Source organism: Pelophylax lessonae, assembly GCF_965119305.1.
Source record: "Pelophylax lessonae genome assembly, chromosome: 4".
Classification (NCBI taxonomy): Eukaryota; Metazoa; Chordata; class Amphibia; order Anura; family Ranidae; genus Pelophylax; species Pelophylax lessonae.
In genome coordinates, this window is record NC_138771.1 from 315,158,571 (window position 1) to 315,184,709 (window position 26,139).

At 44.5% G+C, this 26,139-nt stretch overlaps 1 protein-coding gene across 1 annotated transcript in view; it reads left to right on the top strand.

Annotated features, from left to right (window-relative positions):
* NSD1 (nuclear receptor binding SET domain protein 1) overlaps positions 1-26,139 on the top strand; it is a 147,887-nt gene that overhangs the window by 8,552 nt on the left and 113,196 nt on the right. Inside the window, exon 3 of the mRNA XM_082256085.1 lies at positions 25,082-25,208. Coding sequence (XP_082112211.1) covers positions 25,082-25,208 — 127 coding nt within the window. The remainder of the gene's footprint in view (positions 1-25,081; positions 25,209-26,139) is intronic.

The window sequence follows — 26,139 nt, forward strand, 5'->3', positions numbered from 1 at the left end:
AAATGAAGGGTTGCTCAGATAGAGCGGTAGATACTCTTACTGAGCAGAAAAACAGTCACTAGAAATGTATATCTTTAAAATTTGGAAAAAAAATTTCCCTAGCGTAGGCAAAGAAACTTCGCCTCCACCTCTATTCCTATGATTTTGGTATTTTTACAAGGTGGAGTAGATAAGGGTGTGGCAACGAACACCCTTAGGGTACAAATAGGCGGCTCTTTCAGTATTTTTGGATACAAGTCTAGCAAAAGAGCCGTTGGTCAAAAGATTTTTGTTTGCTAGACAGAGGGCTACCCCTGTTAGAAACAGGTTCCCTCCTTGGGACCTGACGAGGGTCTCAGGTGTTCCTGCACCAGCAAAACTGAAAGCACACTCAACAAGAGCCCTGGCAACATCCTGGGCCGAGAAGGCCCGGAGCATCCTGGGAACAGATCCGCAGTGCAGCCACCTGGTCCAGTCATGACACATCCCTGAAACATTACCGTGTAGAAGTTCTGTCTCAACATTCCTAGCCTTTGGCCGAAAAGGTCTTACAGGCAGTGCTCCCATCCTAAGGTAGGCCTATGGGTGATCTATTATCCTCTCATGCGTTGGCCTTCCTGGAAGGTGAGGTGAGAAAACCTACCGTTAGTAGACCGGTAACAGTGTTTCTACGAACCTTCCAGGACGGCCGGCCTACTTCCCACCCTGTTAAAAGGGTGTGGTAAGAAATGTAGAACATAGGTGGTAAGTACCTATAGAATTGTAAGAACACTTCCCTTGAGAATTGGTTGTGGAAGATACTTTTACAACTGAAGGACAAGGGGAAGGGTGGGGCCTTTTAACAAATTGTATCTGGATTGTGTTTCCGGTAGCGAGGAGCCTATCATCTCTCATGCGTTGGCCATCCTTGAAGGTTCGTAGAAACACCGTTATCGGTCTACTAACGGTGAGGTGAGGATGTTTCCTCCCACTGATGCCTGGAATATTTCCACTCCCACTGGCTGCAATCTGGCCCCCCTAAAGCCTGAAAGACAAAAAACTGGCCCTTTGTTTAGAAAGTTTGGAGACTTAAGCTGGATACACACTATCTAACTTTTGTGGTTAGATTTCCTTCAGATTTACCTTTTCTATGTAGTGCAAGGGCCTGCCAGATTGCATACAAATTGAAAGTGTTTAGGTTTGACCTCCATATTATATGGTTCTGGTAAGTCTAAAGGAAAAAGACTTCAGAAAATCTTAGTGTGTATGACCCATTAGGCCATATGCAGCCTGACCTTTACACAAAGCTGCTGTGCTTATCAAACTTTGATAAAGTTTCTCTGCTGAAGGATGGGATTCACAGCATTTGCCTAATTATCACATTTATGAAAAAAGCCTAGCCAGTAGGGCTGAACGATAGTCGATATATCGACTATCGTTCTGTGGCCGTAGGCGATATTCATATCACCGAGGTCACGATATTTGCATAGGCAGGGGGAGGGACTCGGAGGAGGACTCGCAGACTTCCGTGTTAGGCGTGTTAGGTCGGAGGAGAACTCACACATCCAATCCACTGCAGGCTGCAGCCTGCCCTACACGTTCAGTGAGTCTCACTCTCCGCCCTAGTTTTTTCAATGGCACATTCAGGCAACCAATCACGCCGTGAGCAGCTGCACAGCTAACCAATCACGCGTGCCTGCACACCTGATTGGTTCGCTGTGCCGCTACTCACGGCGTGATTGGCTCCCTGAATGTGCCATTGAGAAAACTAAGGCAGAGAGTGAGACTCACTTAAAGTGTGGGGCGGGCTGCAGCCTGCACGAGACGAGTGAGTAATGTAATGTATGGCATGCGGCTGTGCTCCTTTCTAATCCACCGCTCCAGCCTCCTACCACCACTGCCAGTAGCAGTATATATGTGAAATACAATAAATAATCTATATTGACATGGTGTGTATACAAAAAGGGAAAAGTAGATGTATGTATGTATGTATATGTAGAGGAAAATAAATTATTAATAATTCAGAGGTCATTTATATATTTATATATTAATAATTTATTTTCCTCTACATATACATACATACATACATCTACTTTTCCCTTTTTGTATACACACCATGTCAATATAGATTATTTATTGTATTTCACATATATACTGGCAGCACCAATCACTTCCTCTTCCTTTTTATAATCTATTATATAACCCCTTCCAGGGTTATATTCTGAAGTGGGCTGCAGTCAACCTCCTTTATATTTCTCCATATAAAGGACGGGTCCCACAATATCGCAATATATATCGTTGGAAAAAAAATATCGCAATATATTTTTTTTCCAATATCGTGCAGGCCTACTAGCCAGTATTCATAATGTTGTTTGGTGCAATCCCCAGGTGCTTCACATTTTTTGATAATTAGGCTGTGATGTAAACATTTATTATCTCACAAATGCGATGAAACCCTAGAACATCTGTATATCTCTTGAGTAACTAATGCAATTACTCTACTTGGTGAGAACCAACTGGTATATTGTGTGCCCAGTAGTGAATCTGAATGGCACTCTACTTATGAGGTTGTTTTTTTTTTTTTTCCTTTTAGCTGCCATTCTGAGCAATAGGGGACATCACTATCTCTCCCCCTCCTAAGGGCACAGTATGCAGTGCAAAATGTGCTCTTTAGATAGCTGAAATACTAATTGTGGTTTGATCATTCATCCTGCACCTACAGCAGACTACTTACTTTCAGTGTCCGCTTATATACATTCCAGTATAACAGCCAGGGGCACCCTAACACTACTTTGCAGGTCATTATGGACCCTGTACTATGCTTTGTTCAAGTTCTAGAACCATGTCACTCATATCTGTGAGGTCAGATTGCAAAAGGACTTGCACACTTTTCTTGCCCAAATTTGTCCATTTGGAATGCATCCCAGTATGCCATTTAGGCCTCATGCACATCTGTAAGCTTAAAAATCTTTTTTTCTTCTACAGGAGATTGCAGCCTCAAAAACGCTGTAAAAAGCTGCTTTTTTGCATTGTAAATGTGCATTAATGCATGCTCACGCGTCTGGCGGTAATATATTCTATTAGGCAGGATTCTGGCTATTAGAATGCATTAATGTGCTATGCGCCTAGCGTTATTGTGCGCTAACATGCATGGTGTCACCATGTTCCTAGTAAATCATATTGTGTACATGCTTAAGTGTTCAGTCCCCTTGCAGCCAAATTTGCATGGGGACTGCTCACTATGTCCATGTTACTGCGTAGTTTTTTTATCCCATCATTGCAATTGGATGCAGTTTATGCAACAATTTCCAGGCTTTGTGTTTAGTGGCAGTTTAGGTTGCGTGTGTGTGTTGGAGTGACAAGTCTGCTGCCCTGCTCCTTCTTCCTTTTTTCTTTTTTTTTTTTTTTTTTTTTTTTTTTCTGCTTACATCACAGTAAAATATGCACTGCCCTGTCACTTTATATGTACTATAACTATAGGGCAGTGATGGCGAACCTTGGCACCCCAGGTGTTTTGGAACTACATTTTTCCATGATGCTCAACTACACTGCAGAGTGCGTGAGCATCATGGGAAATGTAGTTCTAAAACATCTGGGGTGCCAAGTTTTGCCATCACTGCTATAGAGCATCCTTTTTCAACCCTTTTTACCCCAGAGAAACCCCTAACATTTTCTAGGAACACCTACTAAAACCAATACATTAGAAGTCGATGACAAAAAATGTCCCTTTAAGCCTGTTTCACACTAGTATTTTTTTTTGCCCCGTTCAACCCAGAGGGCTGAATGGGGAAAAAAAAAAAAACTGAAGAGCTCAGGAGGAGCCGCTATACGAACAATCAATCTGATGTTAGTACAGTGATCTCCCTAGCTGAGCTATTGTGTTCTGACTGCAGGGACGGACATGTGTCCGTTGACACCTGTCGCCATCCGATCCTATCCGCTTAAAACGGACAGATGGGGAACCATTCCCAAACCATCTAGTGGGTTAAATTGGATGGCTGTCAGGTGTAAACGGACAGGAGGTCCGTTTACATCTGACCACCCATATAGGAAAGCAAGCTGTCCCTGTATCCACTCCACATAAGCGCAGCAGACACAGACAAGCCATCCTTTTGCTCAGCTGGGATTAGCAGACAGATTCTCCACTGAGCAGGCAGACTCCTGGCAGAGTTTGCCCTATGTGAAAGGGGCCTTACATTGGTTGCAGGAAGAATGCAAAGGTGGTCAGAATGCCACTGCCACAGGCAGCTAAAATGATAGTTGGTATCATACTGCTGGCTTTGCCAGGTGGCATTGGTCCTGGAGCTATGCAAGTGCCATCAAATGGGAGGTCAAGGAGCCATGGTTGAGAGTGGCTACTGTAGGGTGTGCTCTCTAGTAGCTGCAGTGATGATAGTGACAGTGTCTTAGCATTAATATATTTAGACGCTCATACAGTGGTCTCTACCAAGTGGACCACACACAAAATCTTACTGCAGGTGAAACGCTGAGGCCTAAGGCCCCTTTCACACTTGCGGACCGTTCAGATCTGCCAGTTTTTCAGGCAGATCTGAACTAATGCCCTTTGCATCTCTATGCATCTCTATGGGGCATCGGATGTCAGCGGAGACATGTCCGCTGACATCCGAACCTGTCCAAAACTCCGGACGGATGGAAACCCTATTTTCCATCTGTCTGACAGACCAGATCCCCCCATCCGATTCCCCCATAGAGAAGAGTGGGGACCTGACAGCTCATTCTCCGCCTGCTCAGCGGGGGATCGGCAGATCGATCTCCCGCTGAGAAAAACGGAGTGTGCCAACGGGCTCCCAAGTGTGAAAGGGGCCTAAATAATATTGCTTAGTTTGCACAGGCATTAACTTTCATAATATGCATGTGCTGGTATTTCGTATCTAGTGCTGGGGAAGTTTATAGTTCAAAGATGTTCCAATCTGGAAATTGTTCCCCTTGCTCATTCATAGGGTGTTCGGTAGGAAAATGTTCTTCAGCAGTATGTTTTTTATCGACTTCAGTATGTCCCGTGCCTGCCTGTCATAGAATTGAAGTTAAACTAGCCATAGGCAGTTATTTTTATTTTTTTCATTTTGTTTAGCCAGCGAACTAAATGAAAAAATACAGATCCCCCTCCCCCCGGACATTGTGTTCTGACAGCGAGACCTACAGCTGTCAGAATACACCAATCAGTGGCTGCAGACGATGACTGAGAAGTTCTCGTGCATGTCTCTTTGAAGTCGATCAAATGATTGACGCCTACTAAAGAGGGCTGACCACACGCTAAACACATCTGAATTTCGATCAGTGTATGGCCTTAAAGCGGAGTTCCACCCTAAAATTAAACTTACCTCCATCTTCATGCCCGGGGTCACCTGAAAAACAAATGGATAGTCGCAATTTTTTTACTTACCTGGTTTAGAAGAAAATATACTTACCTACCTTCCTCTTCCTCCCCTCGGCGGCAACGGCGATTCGTCACTTCCTGGCTTGCAATGATTCCTGGGAGCTGAACGTCATCGCTCCCAGGAATCAATGCGCCTGCACCGGCCCCGACGTCAGTTCCGGTGCAGGCGCCATCATACCTTGCTAAACAGCTTCTGGGCATGCCCAGAAGCTGTGCAGGGATGACGCTGCGGCACCGGAAGTGACGGCGGGGCCGGTGCAGTGCATCGTGGGACCGAAGAGGACACAGAAGAGGATCGCGCTGGCTTCAAGCTGCCCACACCTGAGATGGCAGCGCTGGACAATACTTTTTCAAGGTAAGTATTTCTTCTAAAAGGTAAGTGCAACCCGGGACAGATCAGAGGCTCGCCATTGTGGAATGTACTAGCCCTGACTGTCCCGGGGGTATTTTTATTAAAAAAAGCTTTCCCAGGGTGGAACTCCGCTTTAAGTGTCAGAAGAGTCTTTGTGTGGGCATTTTATTATTGGATTGATTTCCACACAGGTGTTAAATTATGTGCTTAAACAGAAAAATCCCATTGTTCTAAAAAAAATATTGGCAGTATTTTGCACAGATTTTACTTTACTGGCAGGCATATGCTAGAACTTTATATTCAGCATTTAAAGCCGTATTCAACCCAAACCTTTATTATATTGCAGTTTACCGATTCCTATATGCGACTGCTGTATTCGTTTTTTCTTTTTTAGGCTTGCTTTCTTCTAGGTTCATCTGGTGATCTGGCCAGTAAATCTTTTGTTTTTCCTGGAGATGCTTAAAATGATCCGCTTTTATTTATTCATATTCTGAAAGAAAAATAAGTTTGCTGCAACTGCTTATAAAGTGTGAGCTGGAATTTGGCTTCAGTTTGTTAAGTTTGTTAATGTATCTAAATCTACATTGAACACTCCCCTCCTCCAGACTGACAATGCTGCTGTCTGCTTTGCCCCTGTGCTTTTACATTCAAAGTGGGAGCACTCTAATACAGGAGGTGTGTTACTGGCCAGGACACCAGGTAGAAACAAAAAAAGAAAAGAAATGCAGCCACCAATTTTAAGGATTAAAGCAGGGGTCTTCAAACTTTGGCCCTCCAGTTGTTCAGGAACTACAATTCCTATCATGCCTAGTCATGTCTGTGAATTTCAGAGTTTTACAATGCCTCATGGGATGTGTAGTTCCGCAACAGCTGGAGGGCCGTAGTTTTAGAATCCCTGGATTAAAGTATCACTAAAGGCAAAAGGGTGTTTTTTTTGTTTTGTTTTTTTTTTATTTAGTGTTTAGTTTTGGATAGAGTGGAGAGGGATTAGGACCCCTGTCAGTTTGTATTGCTGTATGTGCCTCTGTTGAAGAGATTCACCCTCTCTATTTGTCCTATTTACTATTATCATTGACAACAGAAGTAAAAGAAAATCCCCACATTTTGGGCTGTCCCCAGAAAACTAATAAAGTGGAAATCTTCCAATAAGGACATTAGTTCTGGTGACCTGGGGGTCCCCTAGGGATTGCCTTAATTTGCAGGGATTTTCTCTCACTTCCTGTTTGGCTATGGGACAGGAACTGAAGGGAAATCTCTCCAATGGTACACAGATGGCGAAGAAAAATCTGATAACCCTCCCTTGCTCTATCCAAAATGAAATTGTTTCAAGTCTAAAGCTGGATACACACTTTACAACTTTTTTTGTTAGATATACCTTTTCTATGTAGTGCAAGGTCCTGCCTTATTGCATACAAATTGAAAGTGTTTAGGTTTGACCTCATATTATTATATGGGTTTGGGTAAGTCTGAAGGAAAAAATCTAAAGAGAATTGTATAGTGTGTATGGCCCTTAGGTTAAAAACCTAAGCTGGCGGGGGATTGGCAAGCAAAGATGCAGTGCAGGTGCCCAATGTCGTCCTCAACCAATGATCTAATTAGTTGTTAGGACATCAGCGGCTAGAAGGTTGTAATGGTGCACAATAAAAACCTGTGGCTTATTTTTAACTAAAAGGCAGGTTTGATCCACCTGTTGGCTAGTATACAATGTTGGGACATTTTTAGCCATTTTGCCAAGGCACCCTGGTTGAACATAGCGGATTCAGAACCACAAACAGACATCCATACACCAAATGTGCTTTTCCATTATCTACATTGCTTGTAAGGGAAAAGATTTGGTTCCATTTTCACAGTTTTTTTTCTCACCAGGATAAACATGTATGCCCTTTCTCTTGTCATATAGACTGTAGTCTCCCTAAATATGAAATTGTTCTTGCACCATACAAAATGCAATAGCCATTTAGTGTGTATGACCACCTTATTACAGGACTTCAACACATCTGGTGTGAACAAGCACTTTAGGCCCACGGTTTTCCAACTTGCTTGAATAAATGTTGATTGAAATATCGACTTAATTGTACAGGACACAGGCATAGTATTCATAGACCCTTGGTTATAGGCTTATATTTTCAAGTAACTGGTTACTGACAAAGCTCCTGGGGTGCCTCCTCTTTAACCTTCTCTCACTTCAGGTGCCCTCAGTTTCTCTCACTTCATGTGCCCTCAGTTTCTCTCACTTCATGTGCCCTCAGTTTCTCTCACTTCATGTGCCCTCAGTTTCTCTCACTTCATGTGCCCTCAGTTTCTTGCAAATGTCCACAGGGGATGACCTTGCCTTCCTTGTGAAGAAATCTCTCATAACTTTATTTACTTTTTGGTATCTTATCAACTGTTCAGTCTGCTCCTCACTTTTTCTATATGTTGCATTAGGAACAACGCTTCCAGGTTGTTTCAAAAACCTTGGGAACTATACACGGACCCCACGCTGTGGGGATGGCCTGTAATTTTGCTTCAGGCACTGGATTCTGCATTGGTGCAATATGCTGTTGTCAGTCACAGGGTGCTATACAGGTCCAGGGCATAGTTCATCATAATGGAGCTCAATCCCTGAAGACCCCTTAGGGGGTATGCCCACTGTGATGGGGGAAGCCTGGACACTTTTTACAATGGGGATTAGCAACCTGTCGCTCATGGGCACGCAGCAGGAAGATTGCACCCCTTCCTTGCTGACCCGTTGGAACTTGGGGTTCTCCTGCAGCAACTGAAAGCTGGCTTCTTCTCTCCATACAGCTTTTAGCTTCTGCACGGGAAAATATTGATTCCAGTAAATGCTGCCCCTCATGTCCTGGTTCCCCTTCCCTCTGCTGCCCAAGCTCCCCTGTGTGTCCCTGGTCCCCCCTCATATCGCAGCCGGGTACCCCCCACCATCCACTCCTGACTGCTGTAGGGGATCATTTCAGAATGGAGAGCAGGGAAAGGGACTGGTAAATGTCTTTTTTTACTGGCCCCTTCCTTTTCAGAATGAACACAGTGAGTTCATTCATAATTGAAGCATAGTAAACTTTGTGTTTGTGAATGAACAGAGAGACCATGCAGAGCTCTTCCTGTTCATTCATCGATGGTCATCTGTCTCAAAAGTGAGACCTCAGAGGTCTGCTTAAAAAATAATTTAAAAAATGTAAGAAAAAAAATAAAAAACAAAACAAAGTGACTGAGACTGTCCACTGCCCTACTGACATGTACACTGCTTTACTGACCCCATCCTCTGTCCTACTGACACTGTCAACAGACCTTCTATTGCTCCACTGACTGACACTGTCCACATTTAAGGTAGGCTAGTATCAAACTTTATAGATTTCCAGTGACATTTGTTTTATTAGATTTTTATTTAAGTTTCCCTTGCCATTTAGTTAGGCCTTTCTAGTTCATTTCTTAGGGGACAAAAAAAAAGGCTGGTGATCCTTGATTCTTCATGGTTATGTAGATCTCCACCTCTTAAAGTTTTGCCTACCCCTGTTTTACAGGGACCGGTATAGAAAATCTTGCCCTGTATTATAACAATTACTCATGTAATGTATGACTTTGTCATAGCTAACATGTTTGAAATGTGTTTCAAATCTTTGTAAACTTCTTGAAACTTGGTGCTAAAACCTAACCACTTAGAGCACGTGTCAAACACAAGGCCCGTGGGCCGAATCCGGCCCTCCAGGCCATTTCATGTGGCCCTCACACCTCTCCTAGAGGTTCAATAGAGCTCCAGCTCTCCTTTGGGCCAGACCCTTCACTTTCTGCTTCCTAGCTCTGCTCCCAGCTTCTTCCCAGCAGAAACACAAGGTAAGGGGGTGCACTTTAATGTAAGGGTAGGGGGTGGTGGGGGACTCTTGACATCTGATGTAAGTGGGTTGGAAAACTCTGGACTTCTAGTATTACAGATACAACCAGCCCTTTGAGGGCAATCATAATGTTGATGCGGCCCTCAATGAAGTTGAGTTTGACGCCCCTGACTTGGAGCTTAGGCTCAGGTGGATAACCAAGTTTTGCTTCACACCATGGGTTATGCACTTTACCTTCTTCACTCTTGCAACTAATGACTTCACAGAGAAACTTTTAGTCAGGCTATTGGAAGATATTTCTCCCCGGCCCAAATGTACAGGCTACTATATCCTCACACAATCAGCTTTCCTATCTGGATCTACATATCTTTGCTATTCGAGAGGGCCTTAGCGTATTGCTTTTGACCTCTTCCTGGCTTGTCCTATCCCTTTGCAAATAGAGAGACTCGCAAAATGTAAAACTGTGTGCGCTGTTCACAAACAAAAGGAACAGTCTATGAAGATTGGTGCAATCCAGGAAAGATTTCTCTTCTCCAAATAGCACAAAACTTCATCTGACAAATGGAGTTTACAGTAAAACAGGCAGTACTGAGAGTGAATCCAACCATCTTATATTTGGGTAAAACTCTCACTTTTTCAGACTGCAGCTGCCTAAACCTGGAACATCCAATGCAATCCAGTTTTAATGGAGTGCCTTCACCTTATCTTTAACCTCACTGTGATAGTTTATAAATAAAGCACACAAATGTAGAGCGCTAAAAAACCACTGGCATATGAAGGGTGAATGCAACACTACCAGACGGGGGGGAGGGGGGCAGGGGTTTGGGAAATCTCAAAGAAAAGGGACTTCTATATAAAATAAATACCAGTAGATAATGAATATGTCTCAAATCTGGATGTCCAATGGCACTGAGCAGCTCTTCTCAGAAGTGAGGAAGACTCTGAAGCAGAAAAAAACAAAAAAGAGAAGCACTCTAAGTGCAGACAAAGTGGTCTTTAAATAACATTTCCAGGATGGTTTTGATTTCCATTTACATGTGTAGAATTTGTGGCTTAAAGCCTGGTCAGCTAAAGCTGCACACAAAAGACTCCTCGTATGCTTACTTTATTAGAGGGACCATCTTTTTGGTGACACTTTGGACACTATTATTAGAAATATCACATGTAAAAAGCATTAATCCTAAACAGAGGAAGCACCCAAGAGTCTCGTTCTCAAAAACCTCTACCCACCCCCCCCCCCATAGTGCAGAGGCCTTAGTGTTTCCACTTGGGTTGCAACACGTAGATCTAGATTTGCCTATTCTTTTAGACACAAATCTATGGTGCTAAGACCTAACAAGTCTTTTACAGTCCCTTTCTCACTCTTAAAAACGTTTTAAAGTCAGAAGGTTTTTTTTTTTTTTTTTTTTTTTTTTTTTTTTTATTCCCCTAATACTTGCCTGAACCTGATCTCTGTCCAGCTATGTCCACGAGTCCCTCGGCCATCCGGGACTCTCCCTACCGATTGGCTGAGACACAGCAGCGGCGCCATTGGCTCCCGCGGCTTTCAATCAAAGTCAGTTAGCCAATCGGGAGAGGGGGGCGGGGTTGAACTGTAGCTCCATGTCTGAATGGACAGACGGAGCTGCAGCTGGCCTTGGGTGCCCCCATAGCAAGCTGCTTGCTGTGGGGACACTCGACTGAAGGGAGGGGCCAGGAGCTGCAAAGAGGGACCAGAGAAGAGGAGGATCCGGGCTGTCCTGTGCAAAACCACTGCAACAGAGCGGGTCAATATAACATGTTTGTTTTTTAAAAAAAAAAAAAAAACCCGAGACTTTACAACTACTTTAAGGTTGGAGGGTAAATATCTGTGCCCTTATGGCACAGGCACTCCTAACTTGGATTTTTCAGCAAGAACTTGGAGAATTATGTAGAGTTACAGTTCTACCTCCTTTTTATTTTTCCTCTCCTTATCTGCCAAGACGGTCACTGAATGCCATACTCTATTCTAGGGAAAAGTTCTGGTTCCCTAATGGACCTGTTGCAAAGTTTTTATATGGGAGGTTACTTAGAGGAGCTCCAGGCTTCTGCAGAACAAATACTGTAGCTGCTGACATTTAATATTAGGTCACTTACCTGTCCAGGAATCCAGCGGTGTCTTTACCCTAGTTGATTTTTCAATTGGCTATCAGGTGCTGTGGCCACCATCTCCACTAAGGGAAACTCGCAGTGAAGACTTGTAGCTTCACAGCCGGTCCCCCGTTGCGGGAAGCGCTCTGCGCTCTCTGATTGGACTGGCTGCTGGGGAGGGAGGAGGGGGCCGAATCTCTGTCTGAGTTTGTCGCAAGTGGGAGTGGGCACCTGTCAAATTCAGTACCCGCTCCCCCAAAATGTGCCAAATGTGGCAGCTGAGGGGGTTGTTGAGAAGGCAGACAAGCAGAGCTTCCCCTTTTGGGTGGGTCGTATGACCACAAAAGTTTTTTTTCGAACAAACGCTGCAAATCCATTTTTTTACCTGCTTATGATCCTCTCCTATCCTAGAGCAGGGAATGCAAACTGTGGCCCTCCAGATGTTGCAGAACTACAAGTCCCATGAGGCATAGCAAGACTCTGGCAGCCTCAAGCATGACACCCAGAGGTAGAGGCATGATGGGACTTGTAGTTTTGAAACAGCTGGAGGGCCACAGTTTGCATATTCCTGTCCTAGAGGATGTTGATTCTGCACAATGGTGGCTGCGGTTGCTCTGAATACTTCTGAAGTTGTTGGTCAACCCATGTGTGTGGGGACCTGTTGCACTTTCCTGTTGCCTGAGTTTTACCCACCCCCAAATTCATTGCTTGGGGACATCCTATGGTATGAGTACTATGCTCTACTCCTAAACCATTGCATATGATTAAGGTAAGAGGAATTTTGACTTCTGTATCTGTATATTCCATACCTTGGAATACAGTACAGGACACCCTCACCTCTTCCTTGGTTATGATACATTGCATGCTACAAAACTGAGCACTTACGGAGTGAGGGTGGGTTTATAGGGGAGGCACCCCAAGAGGGCGTAACCTCAAGAGCTTTGCCAGTGTCCAGTCACATGAAGGTACGAGTCTATATCCCAGGTTCTATGAATACTATGCCTGTGTCCTGTACTGTACTCCAAGATTTGGAATTTGGAGGTTAGTCAAAAATTCCTCTTTTTGTTGAGCCAGGTTTTGTCTACACAGCCACCCATGGCTCGAATTTCAGCTTATTCAGTGGGGATTGGTTGAAATTCAAGCTGTGTATGGCAGAGTTTATTTTGCATTGTACAAGCATTATTCTGCACCGGGAAAGCTGGTATCATGAGCTTTCCACTGCTTACAATTATTTTCCACAATCTGCTGTACATTTCCCATCTCTTTCATGTTTTTTCAGTACTGTATAGGGCAGAACCTGTGTGTAAAAAGTTGTGGATCTGCATTGCCTTTTAAGGAACACATTTTCAGACCAACTCTTGATGCCATTAACACCCATCTTCCTTGCCGAGGAAACCTAAGCACACCCTCAAAATGTTGGCACCCAGTCTACCTGCAAGACCTGGGGCTGGAATTCTACGCAGAAAAAACTTCTTCTGCATGAATGTTTGCTCTCACTGCTAAAGTGGTGGAACATTTGTTTAACCTTTGCAAACACTTAGACCACTTGCATCTCAAATGCTTGGGTGTAGAAGGGGATTTCCAGGGGCTAAAAGCAAAGGTTTAGCTCCCTGTCCCACCCTGTGGTTTGCTGTATCTGACTTTCATGTGTCACTGCACAGATTTGGGGATCTCTAACGAGGCAACTCACATCTTCTGGATCAATGTGTCATAGTCCAAAATTTCTGTGGCAGAATGTTTGTTTTTATGAGGTTTCCTCCAACCTGTTCAGTTCCCAAACAAAAAGGGCTCAGTTGCTCCATCTTAAATCTTAAAGTCCTGCATAGAGATAAGTATGGGTGTGTTTTTTGATCCAAAATCCAAACCCACTTGAGCGGGCCCACCAGGAAGTTGTTAATGTCCTGGGGCAATCGTGGGCAACAGTGGCACACTCTGCCCTGCAGCCACACACCTAACCAGCAGGGCAGGAAATGCCCCAGTCACAGCTGATTGGCCAAGTACAGGTTACAGTTTCCTCGAGGGTTCAGACTAGGATCCAAACATGCCTGAACTCTGTCCATTGCCTCCCCTAACCAGGGAGACTTTTTGGCTTCTTTGAAGATCGAGGCATTCCAGTCTTTTCATGCCATAATTTCCTAAGATTTTTTTTTTTTTTTTAGGTTCTATACAATGCCTGTGCATAGCTCTGCCCTTCATCCTTTGGTCTGCACCTGTTCACTAAGGTGCTGGCCCCAGTACTAGTCCTGCTATGCTTTTATGGCATTCCCATTGTGGGACACTTTTGACAACCTCCTGTTGAGGAAACCGCTGTTGCAGCCTCAGTCAGACAATGTGACCTTGAAAGTCCAGACATTGCAATGTTTTAAATTGATCCTACTGAACTTCAGAAATCGTTCGAACTGACTCATTATTTGGATATCTGGGACTACTTCTAGACGCTGCTCATTCAAGAGTGTTTCTCCCTCAGGAGAAATTCCAAACACTATTACCAGACTCGTACTCTCCAGTCCTGAAGTTGTCTTTACAATCTGCTTTTGCATGAGAGTCCTGGGTCTGATGTTAATCTTTTGTCTTGGCATTTGGTTTTGCCCAGTTCCACTCCAGACCTCTACAACCGACATTCTTTTGTGGGACAAGTCAGTCCAGTCGTCCAATAGACTAATTTGTTTGGCACTAAGGAATCTAGTGTTTCTGGCTTGTTGGCTCAGGAATCTCTGCATTGTCTGTCCTTCCTGTTTTCTGGAAGATACTCAATTGATGCCAGCTTGTTGGGCTGGAGAAGAGTCCTGGGCACCCAGTCAGTGCAGGGGACTTGGTTGTTGGTGGATATAGTCTCCCAAGCAACATCTTGGAGCTTCGTGTGATTTGGCTGCCTCTACAGCAGTGGACCATCTTGCAGGAGGGTCCTCGGTGCCTAATGTCCTTGCCTGGGACAAGTGATTTCAGATCAAAGATTTCTTCAGCCGGCAGCGTCTGGACCCAAGGAAGTGGTCCCTATACCCAGAAGTGTTTCCAGCACATGTTACTGGTGGGGGCAATTGGCTATAGACCTGAACAACAAACTGGATAAGTTTGTCTCCAGGTATAGAGATCCTCTAGGACAGTGGTCTCCAAACTGCGGCTCGGGGGCCAGATGCAGCCATTTGCTTGCTTTTACCTGGCCCTTGGGCACTATTTCAGCCACTGACACTTAACTGTGTGGCATAATTCCCCCCACAGAATCAATGATTGGCTATTACTGTTGCCAAAGGGCAGGTATAAGCTCTTGATATCTTGCTTCAGAGACTGTTGGCCTCTCATTCTCTGCTTAAGACATTTGTGTCATGTAGCTTATCCTGTTTGTTCCCTTGTTAATTGGTAGTATCTGAATTTTGTTTTTTCTGTGCTTCAGGAAACTGCCTTTTGAACCCATTAGAGGCATTCCATTCCCTGTAGCCATCACCTCTGTGAGGCGAGTGTCTGAACTTGTGGCCTTATCTTGCAAGCAACCATTTCTGGTTTTGCATAATGTTCATTTCAGGTTTCTCTTTAGTTCATTGACTGACACAGCTCCTCGTCTTCTTGATTATATGGGTTTTACTGCCCCCTACAGTAGTAGGACACTAGGTGGACAAAACTTGACTACACCTATGGGGCAGTCCTAGAGGGTATACTCCCACTCTCTGCTATAGGTATTACGTTTTTTTTTTTTCTGCTTAGTCAGGAGTAAAGACCTAGTTCCTTGCTGGGATCTCTGGTCCTGGCAATTTTTCTTTCCAAATTGATTTTTTTTTTCCTCTTTTTTAATATTTTGTTCCTTTGTGATCTACAATCAAGTGTCAGACTGGGTGACGAACTGGATCATTTAGATCCTTGGTGTCCCCCCAGTAAGACCAGCGAGGGCGTGCTGACTGCAGCTTGGCAAGGGCCCCCCCTTTCGTTTGGGATCGTTTTTTAGACAGCCGGGGTTCACCCCCCCGGGAGCCGCGTGGGACCGCCATTTTCTTGTAGGTTTTCTTGCTACAGATTGGTGGTCATGTTTGTGTAGCCTCGGCGGCCATTTTCTTGTGGTTTCCCATTTGAAAATAGCGGCAGCCATATTTTTGGAGCCAGATGGGCAGGGATTCGGCAATGGGAGCCACTCAGCCTCTAGTGCTGATCCCTTGACGTTCCTCTTCCTGAGCGCCGCATGCTGTGCAGTTTGTCCAGTGCTGTGAGGACCTGACCGGTGGTGGTGAGTCCTTTTTATGGGGTTTTCCCTCCCTCTCTATTGCAGCGGTAGTGCTCTGTGCTGGGCCTTGTGGAGCCACAGCGCGGTGGGGTGTCCCTTACAGTGTTCTACACTTTTTTTTTTTTTTTTTTTTTTGTGGGTTTCCCTCTCCACTCATGGAGTCCTTGGAGCATATTTCACCAACTGATCCCCTCTCATAGGCTGTTGGGCCCTCTGGGTCCCAACAGCTGACTGCACTGACGGTGGTCCTGGAGTCCTTTGTGTCCAAGGTAGATTTGGTCCTGGGCAAACGGGCTAGCAAAAAGAGTCCCCCGCCTTCACCGGTTTCCTCTGTCTCATCAGATCCAGAATCTGATCCGGCCACCGCAAATGCGATTTACGCTTCAGGGTCTGCTTCCACGCATCAGATAGCCAGATAGTGAGGATGATTCCTCTGCTCCTCTAGCCGCACATGAAAAGGCGCTAATGGATGCATTGATTGTATTAGTGCGGGAAACCTTAAAGATGCAGGATGCGACTAACGCAGCATTGGAGGCACAGGTCCTCCAAAGCAGGGAAGGTGTTCCCCTTTCCCACCTTCTTTGACAATATTCCAAAGTGTTTTGCAATGCAGTACCCCTATGAGGATTCCCTCTTAAAAAATGGACGGTTCCTCCTGTAGTTGACTCCCGGTTTCCAGGTTGAATAGAGCAACCATAATCCTGGTTGAAGAGTCCCCGGTCTTCACAAAGCCAGCTGATAGGTCGGAGGTCTTGACCCGCCAAATGTTCACTGTGGCTGGTTCGGCACTTAGACCGGTATTTACTATTGCACTTGTGTCACAAGCTATGACAGAGTGGGCAAAACTTCTAGGCCGGGACCTGGAGGGGAAACGGCTCCCCCCTGCCTTTTGCAGAGCTGGCAAATTAGTTGGTCCAAGGGCTACAGTTTGAGAGGCTTCTTTGGATGCCACTCCCTTGATTTCTAGACTGTCAGCGGTGGTCGTGCAGTGTATTTGGTTAAAATGCTAGTCTGCAGACCAGGCTTCTAAGGTGGCCTTATCCGATCTTCCATTTGTGGGGGATTGCCTGTTTGGTGCTTACTTAGATGATATCAAAGGCCTCACGGGTAAAGTACTCTTCTTTCTCAGGCCTTCAAGGGTAAGGAGTCACGTCGTAGACAACGGCCTTTGTTTTCGGCTCACAAATTGCCTTTTCGTCCCTCAGGGTCTCAAGACAAGGGATCTAAGCCCTTTAGGTCCTCCGCCGGGGGTTCTAAGAGGTCTTGGTCCGGCAAGCACCGAGCGGGTTCTGCCGGATCTAAAGACGAGACTTTCTCCGCATGAAGGGGCGCCCTCATCCGTATCTATGATGGGGGGGGGGGGGCGTCTTCACTGGTTTCCGGATCCGTGGACCTCCCTGATTCAGGACAAGTGGGTACACAAAGTAATTTGCTCCGGCTGCAAGATCGAGTTTCGATCGTACCCTCAGGAAAGGTTCTTCCCTTCCAACCTTCACTTGTCCCTGGATCGCTTAGGGGATCTCTATGGGGCAGTGCAAGACTTGTTACTTCAACAATCAAGTGATTGTTCCGGTTCAGACATCGGAATGTTTTCAGGGTTTTTACTCAAACCTGTTTACAGTTCCCAGGAAGGAAGGCAAGGTGCCTCCCATTCTGGACCTTAAGGCGCTAAACTGCTTTTGTGCGGGTACAGAAGTTCCGAATGGAATCAATTTGCACGATAGTGGCGTCCCTTACATCAGGGGGATTTCCTCACCTCCATCGACATCAAGGACTCCTACCTTCACATCCCAAAGTGGAAAAAAAATTGAGGCCTATATGGATTTTAATGGTACAGTACAAGAGTTTGACAAGACAACCTGTTTTAAGAATATTTTTAACAAATTTTGTTCTGAAAACATGTAAACATTTCAATTTTTTTTTAAAAAAAAAACATAGTTGTCTGCTCTAAGACAGTGAATACATGGATCACAGATGTAATGACCTTAGAAGAATTATCCTAACTCAATTGTAGGGATTATCTATCTTGATTTTACATGCTCAACATGTTTCGTGGTAGTTTTGCCGCTTCTTCAGGAGCTTTTAGTGTATCGTCTGGTAGAGCAGAAATCAATCTCTTATTGTGTATCACACAGGTGAAGCTATATCAGCAGGGCCTAAGGACAAACATCTCCCACGACGGATGCGAGAGCCCACCCTCAAAGGAGGGGGAACCGATACGGAGTTCCTTTTCGTGCTGGTAAAACTGGACAGATAACCAGTTCTCCAAAAAAAAAAAACTGCAAAACGCCTAAGATGCTTTCAAGGCTGACGTGATGCTGCAAAATGATTTTTTAGATAAATGTAGATGATCATTCAAAGATGGATATAATATATCAAGATTTGGTGCATTCAGCGTCCTAGAACTCTCTCTTTTAAAGTTAGACAAAGGCAGGTGTTCAGCAGTTCCACAACGTGGCCTCCCATCTTTGAATTATCTTCATCTACATATATTAAAAAAATCATTTTGCAGCGTCACGTCAGCCTTGAAAGCATCTTAGGCTTTTTGCAGTTTTTATTTTTTATTTTTTGGAGAACTGGTTATCTGTCCAGTTTTACCAGCACGAAAAGGAACCCCGTATCGGTTCCCCCTCCTTTTGAGGGTGGGCTCTTGCATCCGCCGGGGGAGAGTTTTGTTCCTGGGCTCTGCTGATATAGCTTCACCTGTGTGATACACAATAAGATATTGATTTCTGCTCTACCTGATTATACACTAAAAGCTCCTGAAGAAGACTAATCTACTGTGAAACATGTAAAATCCAGACGGTATTCACTACAATTGACAGGATAATCCTTCTAAGGTCATTCCATCTTTGATCCATGTATTCACGGTCTTAGAGCAGACAACTATGTGTATACATTTTTTGGAATTGAAATGTTTACATGTTTTCTGAATAATATTTGTTAAAAATATTTTTAAAACTCTTGTACGGTTCTATTAAAATCCGTATAGGCCTCAATTTTTCTTCAACTTTCGAATTTGATAGGATGTAGATACCTTTTTTGTCTGTTAGTTATATTCAGTGACCCCCCCCCCTTACCTTCATATCCCAATTTGTGCCGCCCACCAGCGCTTCCTATCAGTTTGTGGTGTTACCCTTTGGTCTCTCCTCTGCTCCTCGGGTATTCACAAAAGAATTGTCCCGGTGCTAGCATTGCTTTGTCAGTGGGGGAGTAGCAGTACTGGGGTATCTGAACTATTTGCTTTTGCGAGCAGAGCCTTTGACTGCTCTGTTGGACAACTTGGAGATTACTCTGCAAACTCTGAATCTTCAGAAATCCTGCTCTGGTTCTGTCCACAAGTCTGGATTATCTGGATCGGACGCTGGACTCTGCCTCAGCCAGAGTGTTTCTTCCTCAGGAACAACTTCAGAAATTGCATGACGCCATTCGGCAGAACAAATCGTTAGAGAAGATGTGTAAAGAAGTGGACCAAAATCCCTCCTGAGATGAGTGCAAACCTGGTCCCCAACTACAAGAAACGTCTTAACGCCCTCTCTGCTGTATACTTTCCAGGGGTGGAAAATTGGCAGGCAGATTACCTCAGTCGACAGGCGTTGGACCAGGGGGAATGGTCATTCTATCCGGAGGTGTTTCATCAGTTGTGTCTCCAGGGGGGTACTACCGAGGTGGATCTGTTGGCCTCTTGCCTCAACGGGAAAGTGCATAGGTTTGTGGCATGCTCTCGGGATCCTCTAGCCAACTCCACAGACGCATTAGTGGCTCCTTGGAGTCGGCATCGTCTAATTCCTGCCTTTCCGCCTCTCAAGCTTCTGCCGAGGCTCCTACACAGGATCGAGGCAGGATTCTGGTCATCCTCGTGGCTCCAGACTGGCCTCGCCGGTCTTGGTACGCCGATCTGGTACGGCTGGTCGCCGATTCTGCTGTCCCAAGGGCAATCTTCCATCCTGCTCTACAGTTGCTGGCTTTGACGGCTTGGCTGTTGAAAGCCAGGTGGCGATGGATAGAGGGTTGTCTGAATCAGTGATTTCTATGCTGTTAAAGATAGAAAATCTACTTCTAGGAAGATTTAAAATCCTGCTTGGAAGTCGTATGAATCTCTCAGGGTTCACCTTCGCTCCTTTTCAGTGACCCGGATCTTGGCTTTTCTCCAACGAGGGGTCGAGCAGCACCTGGCCTTGAGTACAATCAAGGGCCAGGTCTCGGCCTTGGCGGTTTTCTTTCAACGTCCGTTGGCCACGCATTCCTTGGTGCGTAATTTTATCCAGTGAGACACTTGGTTCCTCCAGTGTGGTCTCCGTTGTCGACGTAGGAACTCAATTTGGTTTGTGGGTTCTCCAGAAGACTCCCTTTGAAAATACTTGTGAGGTTCCCCTGCTTACGTTATCCCAGAAGGAGGCCTTTTTGAAGGCTATCGCTTCTGCACACAGGGTGTCGGAGCTGGCGGCGCTGTCTTGTCCACCTTACCTGGTGGTTCACAAGGATAAGGTGGTTCACAAGGATAAGGTGGTTCTTCGTCCATGTCCGAAGGTCGACTCTCTGATTTTTATTTGAATGAAGACATCATGTTGCCTTCCGTGGGATGGGCTGACTGCTTCTGCTGTGACCATTTCCAGATGGATCAGACAGACTGTGGTTCAGGCTTATTCCAATAAGGGTCAGGTTCCTCCTTTCCCTAAGGCGCACTCTACTCGGGCGCTTAGTGCCTCCTGGACCTTCCATCATCAGGCGTCCAGTGATGCAGGTTTGCAAGGCGGCCACCTGGTCGTCTGTGCACACGTTCACAACGTTTTATTAGGTGGATGTGTTGGTATCTGCGGATGTTTCCTTCTGCCGCAAGGTTTTGCAGGCTGCTGTTTAGAGGACTTGTCCTCTTTGAGGGGGTTTTTACATTTTTTTCAGGTGAGCTCCAGATGTTAATAGTTGGCTATGTTTAGCATTGGGGAAGGTTTTTTTTCTTACTGTTCCCACTCCTTAGGTTTGACACGGCTTTGGGACGTTCCAAATATTCATGATAATGTGTCCGTCAATGAATGAAAAAGAAAATGGGATTTTTGACTCGCCGTAAAATCCATTTCTCTGATGTTTTTTGAGGGACACAGCACCCACCCCTCTATGGAGTTGGGTTTTTTTCTTCTGACACTGCTTGTAACAAAACTGAATACCTATAGCGAGGAGTGGGAATATACCCCTTTTTTGGATAGAAGCCCCAATACAAAGTTGTGCATAAAGATAAGATACACGATCTAATCATAAAGCATAGGCTACAGGTGCATTACATGACTACTATGCTTCCAAAGACTAATTTAATGGTAACGTTATCTAAGATGAGGACAGATGGTCAGTGAGACTAGCTCTATAGCTAGTTGCAGCAACAACTGGACAGATCACCAGAGAAAATAAGGGCTTCATTTTTTTTCCCAGTGTAGGTTTGAAATGTTCCTGCTGGGGGTAAGGGACCATGGGAGACTATTCTTCTGTCAACAACTTGGCATTCATATGGCTCCACCAATATTTATCAAGAGATCCCTGATTAATTGGCAGAGCTTGGCTCCTTTTACTCTAGGTAATGAAGGATGATAATCATGTTGCAAATTTACCAGCACCTGTTCACACATTCATAGTTGATTGTGTGCCTTGGAACATGTTAAAAGGCAGTCTTAAGAGCTTGTCCATATCCGTGTTGCAGTGCAGCGTGTTTTTGTACATAACTCGAACCTGGGTTTTGTTTTGTGTTTTTTTTTTTTTTTTTTTTGTCTGCTTTCATGCATTTTGAGGCCCATAAAAGTCAATGGTAATGGATTGAAACACATGTATTATGCCGTAATGAGCCTTAAAATAGCTTTATTGGCCAACATGAAAACGCATTAAAAATGTGAATAAACAGATGTGCAAAATGCGCATTGAAATAGCATTAAAAAGAAGAAAACACTATAAACTTACCCTACCCACATTTCAAAATGTAAAACTTTTCTTTCTTTCTTAAGACCTAATTCGTTTTAATTTTTTTTTCACCAATGCTCAAAGTGGTTCTAAAGCCTAAAGATATTTATTTTTTATTTTTTTATAACTTTAAAGTTTTTGTAAACCCTTACCTATACCCAGTGAAGTGACTGGCCTCACTTCACTGCTCATACATGGAGATGAACCAATCCTGCATAAGTTGTATCTATTTGCAGCCTTATTTCCCCTACATCCATTCAAAGTGCAGAATTAACACAGGATTTCTCTGCACTGAAAAGCAGGGGGTTGTGAGCTGAAGTTAACATTAGTGAGGAGAGCTCTATAAAGGGAAATGCTTTGTTCATATTTCATGTCTGAAGTTTGCACTGGGCAGATTAATAGCAGTGGGAACCATTGGCTCCTGCTGCAATCATACACTGTGCAAATTTATTTCCTGCAACCATGGTTTGCAGTAAAGAAATTTAAACAAATTCACCCTTTAACCCAGACCGTGTTGACTGGGAAATCCTCCAGGCGAGCAATTGTCTTCTAGCCGTGGTGGTGTGCAAAGCCATCCCCGCCGGGAGAAGATAGGTATTATCGCTAGCGGTTATAGCAGCCACTAGCGATTAATCATAAGAGAATTCAGCAGTCTGGTTGTACCCAAGTTAATTGCTCGATCAGCTTGGTACATTTAGCCTGCCCATTAATAGTTCGAATCTCGGCCGGTTCCTTCTGAACCAGCTGAGATTTGAACCGTGCATGGCCACCTTTAAGATGGCTATGCCTACTTTTGCAAGAGGAGCACAGTTTAAAGCTGTACTCTAGGCAGATAGGAGAGAAAAATGTAGTGCCGTTCTGTAGTCAAAGCTCAACTCCAGAAGTGGATCTGGTTTTAGCCTCTTGTAGTCCCTGTGTAGCAGAGCTGGAGTTTTTAGACCCCATTCACACTAGCGCGTCTTGTCAGGCAACTTGGTCGCCTGACAAGTCGCGGTGGGTCGCTCGCCATTGAATAGTACAGGACCCGTTCTAATAGGAGCGACACAAGTTTAGAAAAAGGGTCCTGTACTACTTTGGGGCGACTTGCATTGACTTCAATGATATGAAGTCCGTGCAAGTCACGCCGAGGTCGCGGTGCACAGCTCGTCCCAGCAAGTCGTGTCGCGCCAGTGTGAATGGGCGCTTAGAGGATAAAGCAGTACAAGAATCCAATCCGTACATGTGCTGACAAGAAAGCTGCTGATAGGATGGCAGCATTTGGTGTTCAAACACACATGCATTCAAATGTTTGATGGCAGTTCCCATGTACACAGTTCATAATTGGCCGTTTTGCTGAAAACCAAGCCTTTCCTGTGTGGCTAATGTCTTTTCATAAACTTGTAGGACAGGATTCAGGAGTCATCGTTCTAGATAATTTACTCATCCCTAGTGGCCAATTTACAAATCCCTATATGCAATAAAATGAAAGTGGTGTTAAATCCAAAGCCAAACCTGTAATCTAATCTAGCTGGCTGCATTTTTTTAGTTTTTATTTTTTTCCTCCCCTAGTGTTCTGGCCAGTAAGACACCTCCATTTATTAGAGTTCCCCCACTCTGGATGAGGGAGCACAGGGGCACCTTTGGACAGCAGCATTGTCAGTCTTGGGGGGGGGGGGGGGGATGAGCGTTAGATGTACTAGCAGATTTAAGTATACTAACAAGCTCCAGCTCACACTGCAGTTACAGCAACAGGTTTTTTTTTCTTTAGGGATAAAAAAAAAGTGTATGTATGTATGTGTATATATATATATATTATTAAAAGCTGATCATTGTCAGCACCTCTGTCAATGGTAAATGGTTTATCTCAACCCTACAACTGATACATATGCAGACAGTTTATTCTGTTGGGAAACAGATTTACTATCCAGATCACCAGATAAAAATAAAGGATTGAAAGTCTAAAAAAGAAAATCCGTGTAGTCATCGCATCTAAGAACTGGTAAGCTGCAATATAATGTCTGCTTTTGGGTTTAATACCACTTCAACCACTTCAGTACCGTGTTATAGCCAAAAGACAGTTACACGCGATACTGTGGTTCTGGGATGGCATCCATAGATGTCCTCCCAGAACCCCACCCCCTTCAGACACAACTGATCACAGATCGAGGTAAAGGTCCAATCACAGCAGCCCTTTACCATGTGATCAGCTGTGTCCAGCCACAGCTGATTACATGTAAACAGGCTTTGCCAGTTATCGGCAGTTCTTTCCTCACGCACTGTCTGTGTGTAAGGAAAGAAGTGCTGAGAACAGGCAAGGCTGTCAACACACTGTTTACACTGATAATCAGTGCAGCCCTATCAGTGCTCATCAATGCAGCCTCATCATTGCCCATCAGTGCAGCCCCATCAGCGCACATCAGTGAAGACGAAAAATTACTTTTTTGCAAAATTGTATGACCGAAACTAAGAATTTTTTTTTTTTTTCGTTTTTGTTTAGCAAAAAATAAAAACCCAGTGATGCTTAAATACCACCAAAAAAAGGCTCCGTCTGTCCCAAAAAATGATAAAATTTCATATAGGTACAGTCTTGAATGACTGCACAATTGTCATTCACAGTGTGACAGCACTGAAAGCTGAAAATTGGCCTGGGCAGGAAGGGGGTGAAAGTGCCGAGATTGAAGTGGTAAATGAATAAATAACCGAAAAAAATTATCAAGGAGTGTGAAAGTAAAATTATTTTCAGATAACCCTATCACTTTATTTAAGAAAAAAATGTGTTTATATAGCCAAGGTGCTGACCCATTTGAGCAGCCTCCTCCCACCCTCTACATTTCTGTTGGGGTTTGATGGGCTGTGTACTTATCCATTAGCTTCCATGTAAGGGAAGTAGGAGGAAGCAGACAAGTTCCTTAACTACAAGTTGGTGCAAGAGCTTTGTCTGTTTAGGGACCCGAGTATAAAGTTGTACTAGATGTTGTTTTTTTTTTTTTTTGGTAAATATAAAATGAACAATACACTTTCCCTTTAAGCGTGTTCGGCACATTAAATCTGCTTTAAGCTAATGTCTTTTTTTTTTTTTCCCTTCCTCCTTTAATTGTTGTTTTTTGTTCTGTGTGAAGACCAGCTTGAGCTCTGCAGATGTAAATAACAGTGACGGTTTTCTACCATAGCTTTTGCCTACAATGTACATGTTCAAAGCAATGTCCTCATTTAACCTGTTCTGTGATTCCCTCTAGAGGATGTCTGAGGTGTGTAGGAGGAGTTGTGCAGTAAACCTATTTATTTTGTTTCTTCTCTTATAGCGACAACCGAGGAGGAAAAAAGCTGCTCCTGTTATCTATGAAGAAGGGGACATTGTGTGGGCAAAGTTCAGTCGACGCCCTTGGTGGCCATGTAAGATTTGTGCAGTACCTCCTCAGGAAGAAAAAGGTAAGAGTAGAGGTTTTTCTGCTATAATTTATGGGAAGACAAATTCAAATGGCTTGTGTACCAGGACAAAGCAATGCAGCAATTGATCGTGTAAAAGAGCCAAGAATGCCCCTCAGTTAACAGCAATGGTTCAGCCAAGACTCAGAGCCGGTTCACATTAGCGCGACTTGTCAGGTGACTTGTCAGCCTGACAAGTCGCGCTCCCTTGCGGTCCATTGACCGCTACAGGACCCGTTCTAATAGGAGCGACACAAGTCGCTCCGACTTAGAAAAAGGGTCCTGTACTATTTCGGGGCGACCTCGGAGCGACTTGCATAGACTTCCATTATGTGAAGTCCCTGCAAGTCGCTCCGAAGTCGGGGTGCAATGTAATGCACAAGTCGCCCCCGAAGTAGTAAGGAGTCGTGTCGCCTCAGTGTGAACCAGCTCTCAGTCCAATTTAAAATATTTCTCATTTTATACAAAACAGTTTTTTCTCTTTCGTTCATTGTCGGACAATGCTTCAGATCTTCATAACCGTTGGGTTTTACTGACCCCTACAGGAGTAGGACACTATGCAGAAAAAAAGTCTGGCTACTCCCATGGGCAGTCCCAGGGGGTATACGCCCTCTCTCTGCTATAGGCGCTCAGTTTTTTTTCTACCTAGTCAGGAGTAAGGACCTAGTTCCTTGCTGGGATCTTTGGTCCTGGCAATTTTTTCTGTTTAGTTAATTTTTTTTTTTTCTCCCTGGATTTTTTTCTGCGAGATCTACAATCAAATGCTGAACTGGAAGGAATAGATAATCTAGATCCAGTCATCACCCCAGTCTGGCCAGCAAACGTGCGCAGACCACCGCTCCGCACTGGGTCGGCTGCGACATAGCCCCACTGGACGGGGCTGGCCTGCGAGTTAAACGCCTCGCAAAGTAGCATACGACCAGGTCTCAGCCTG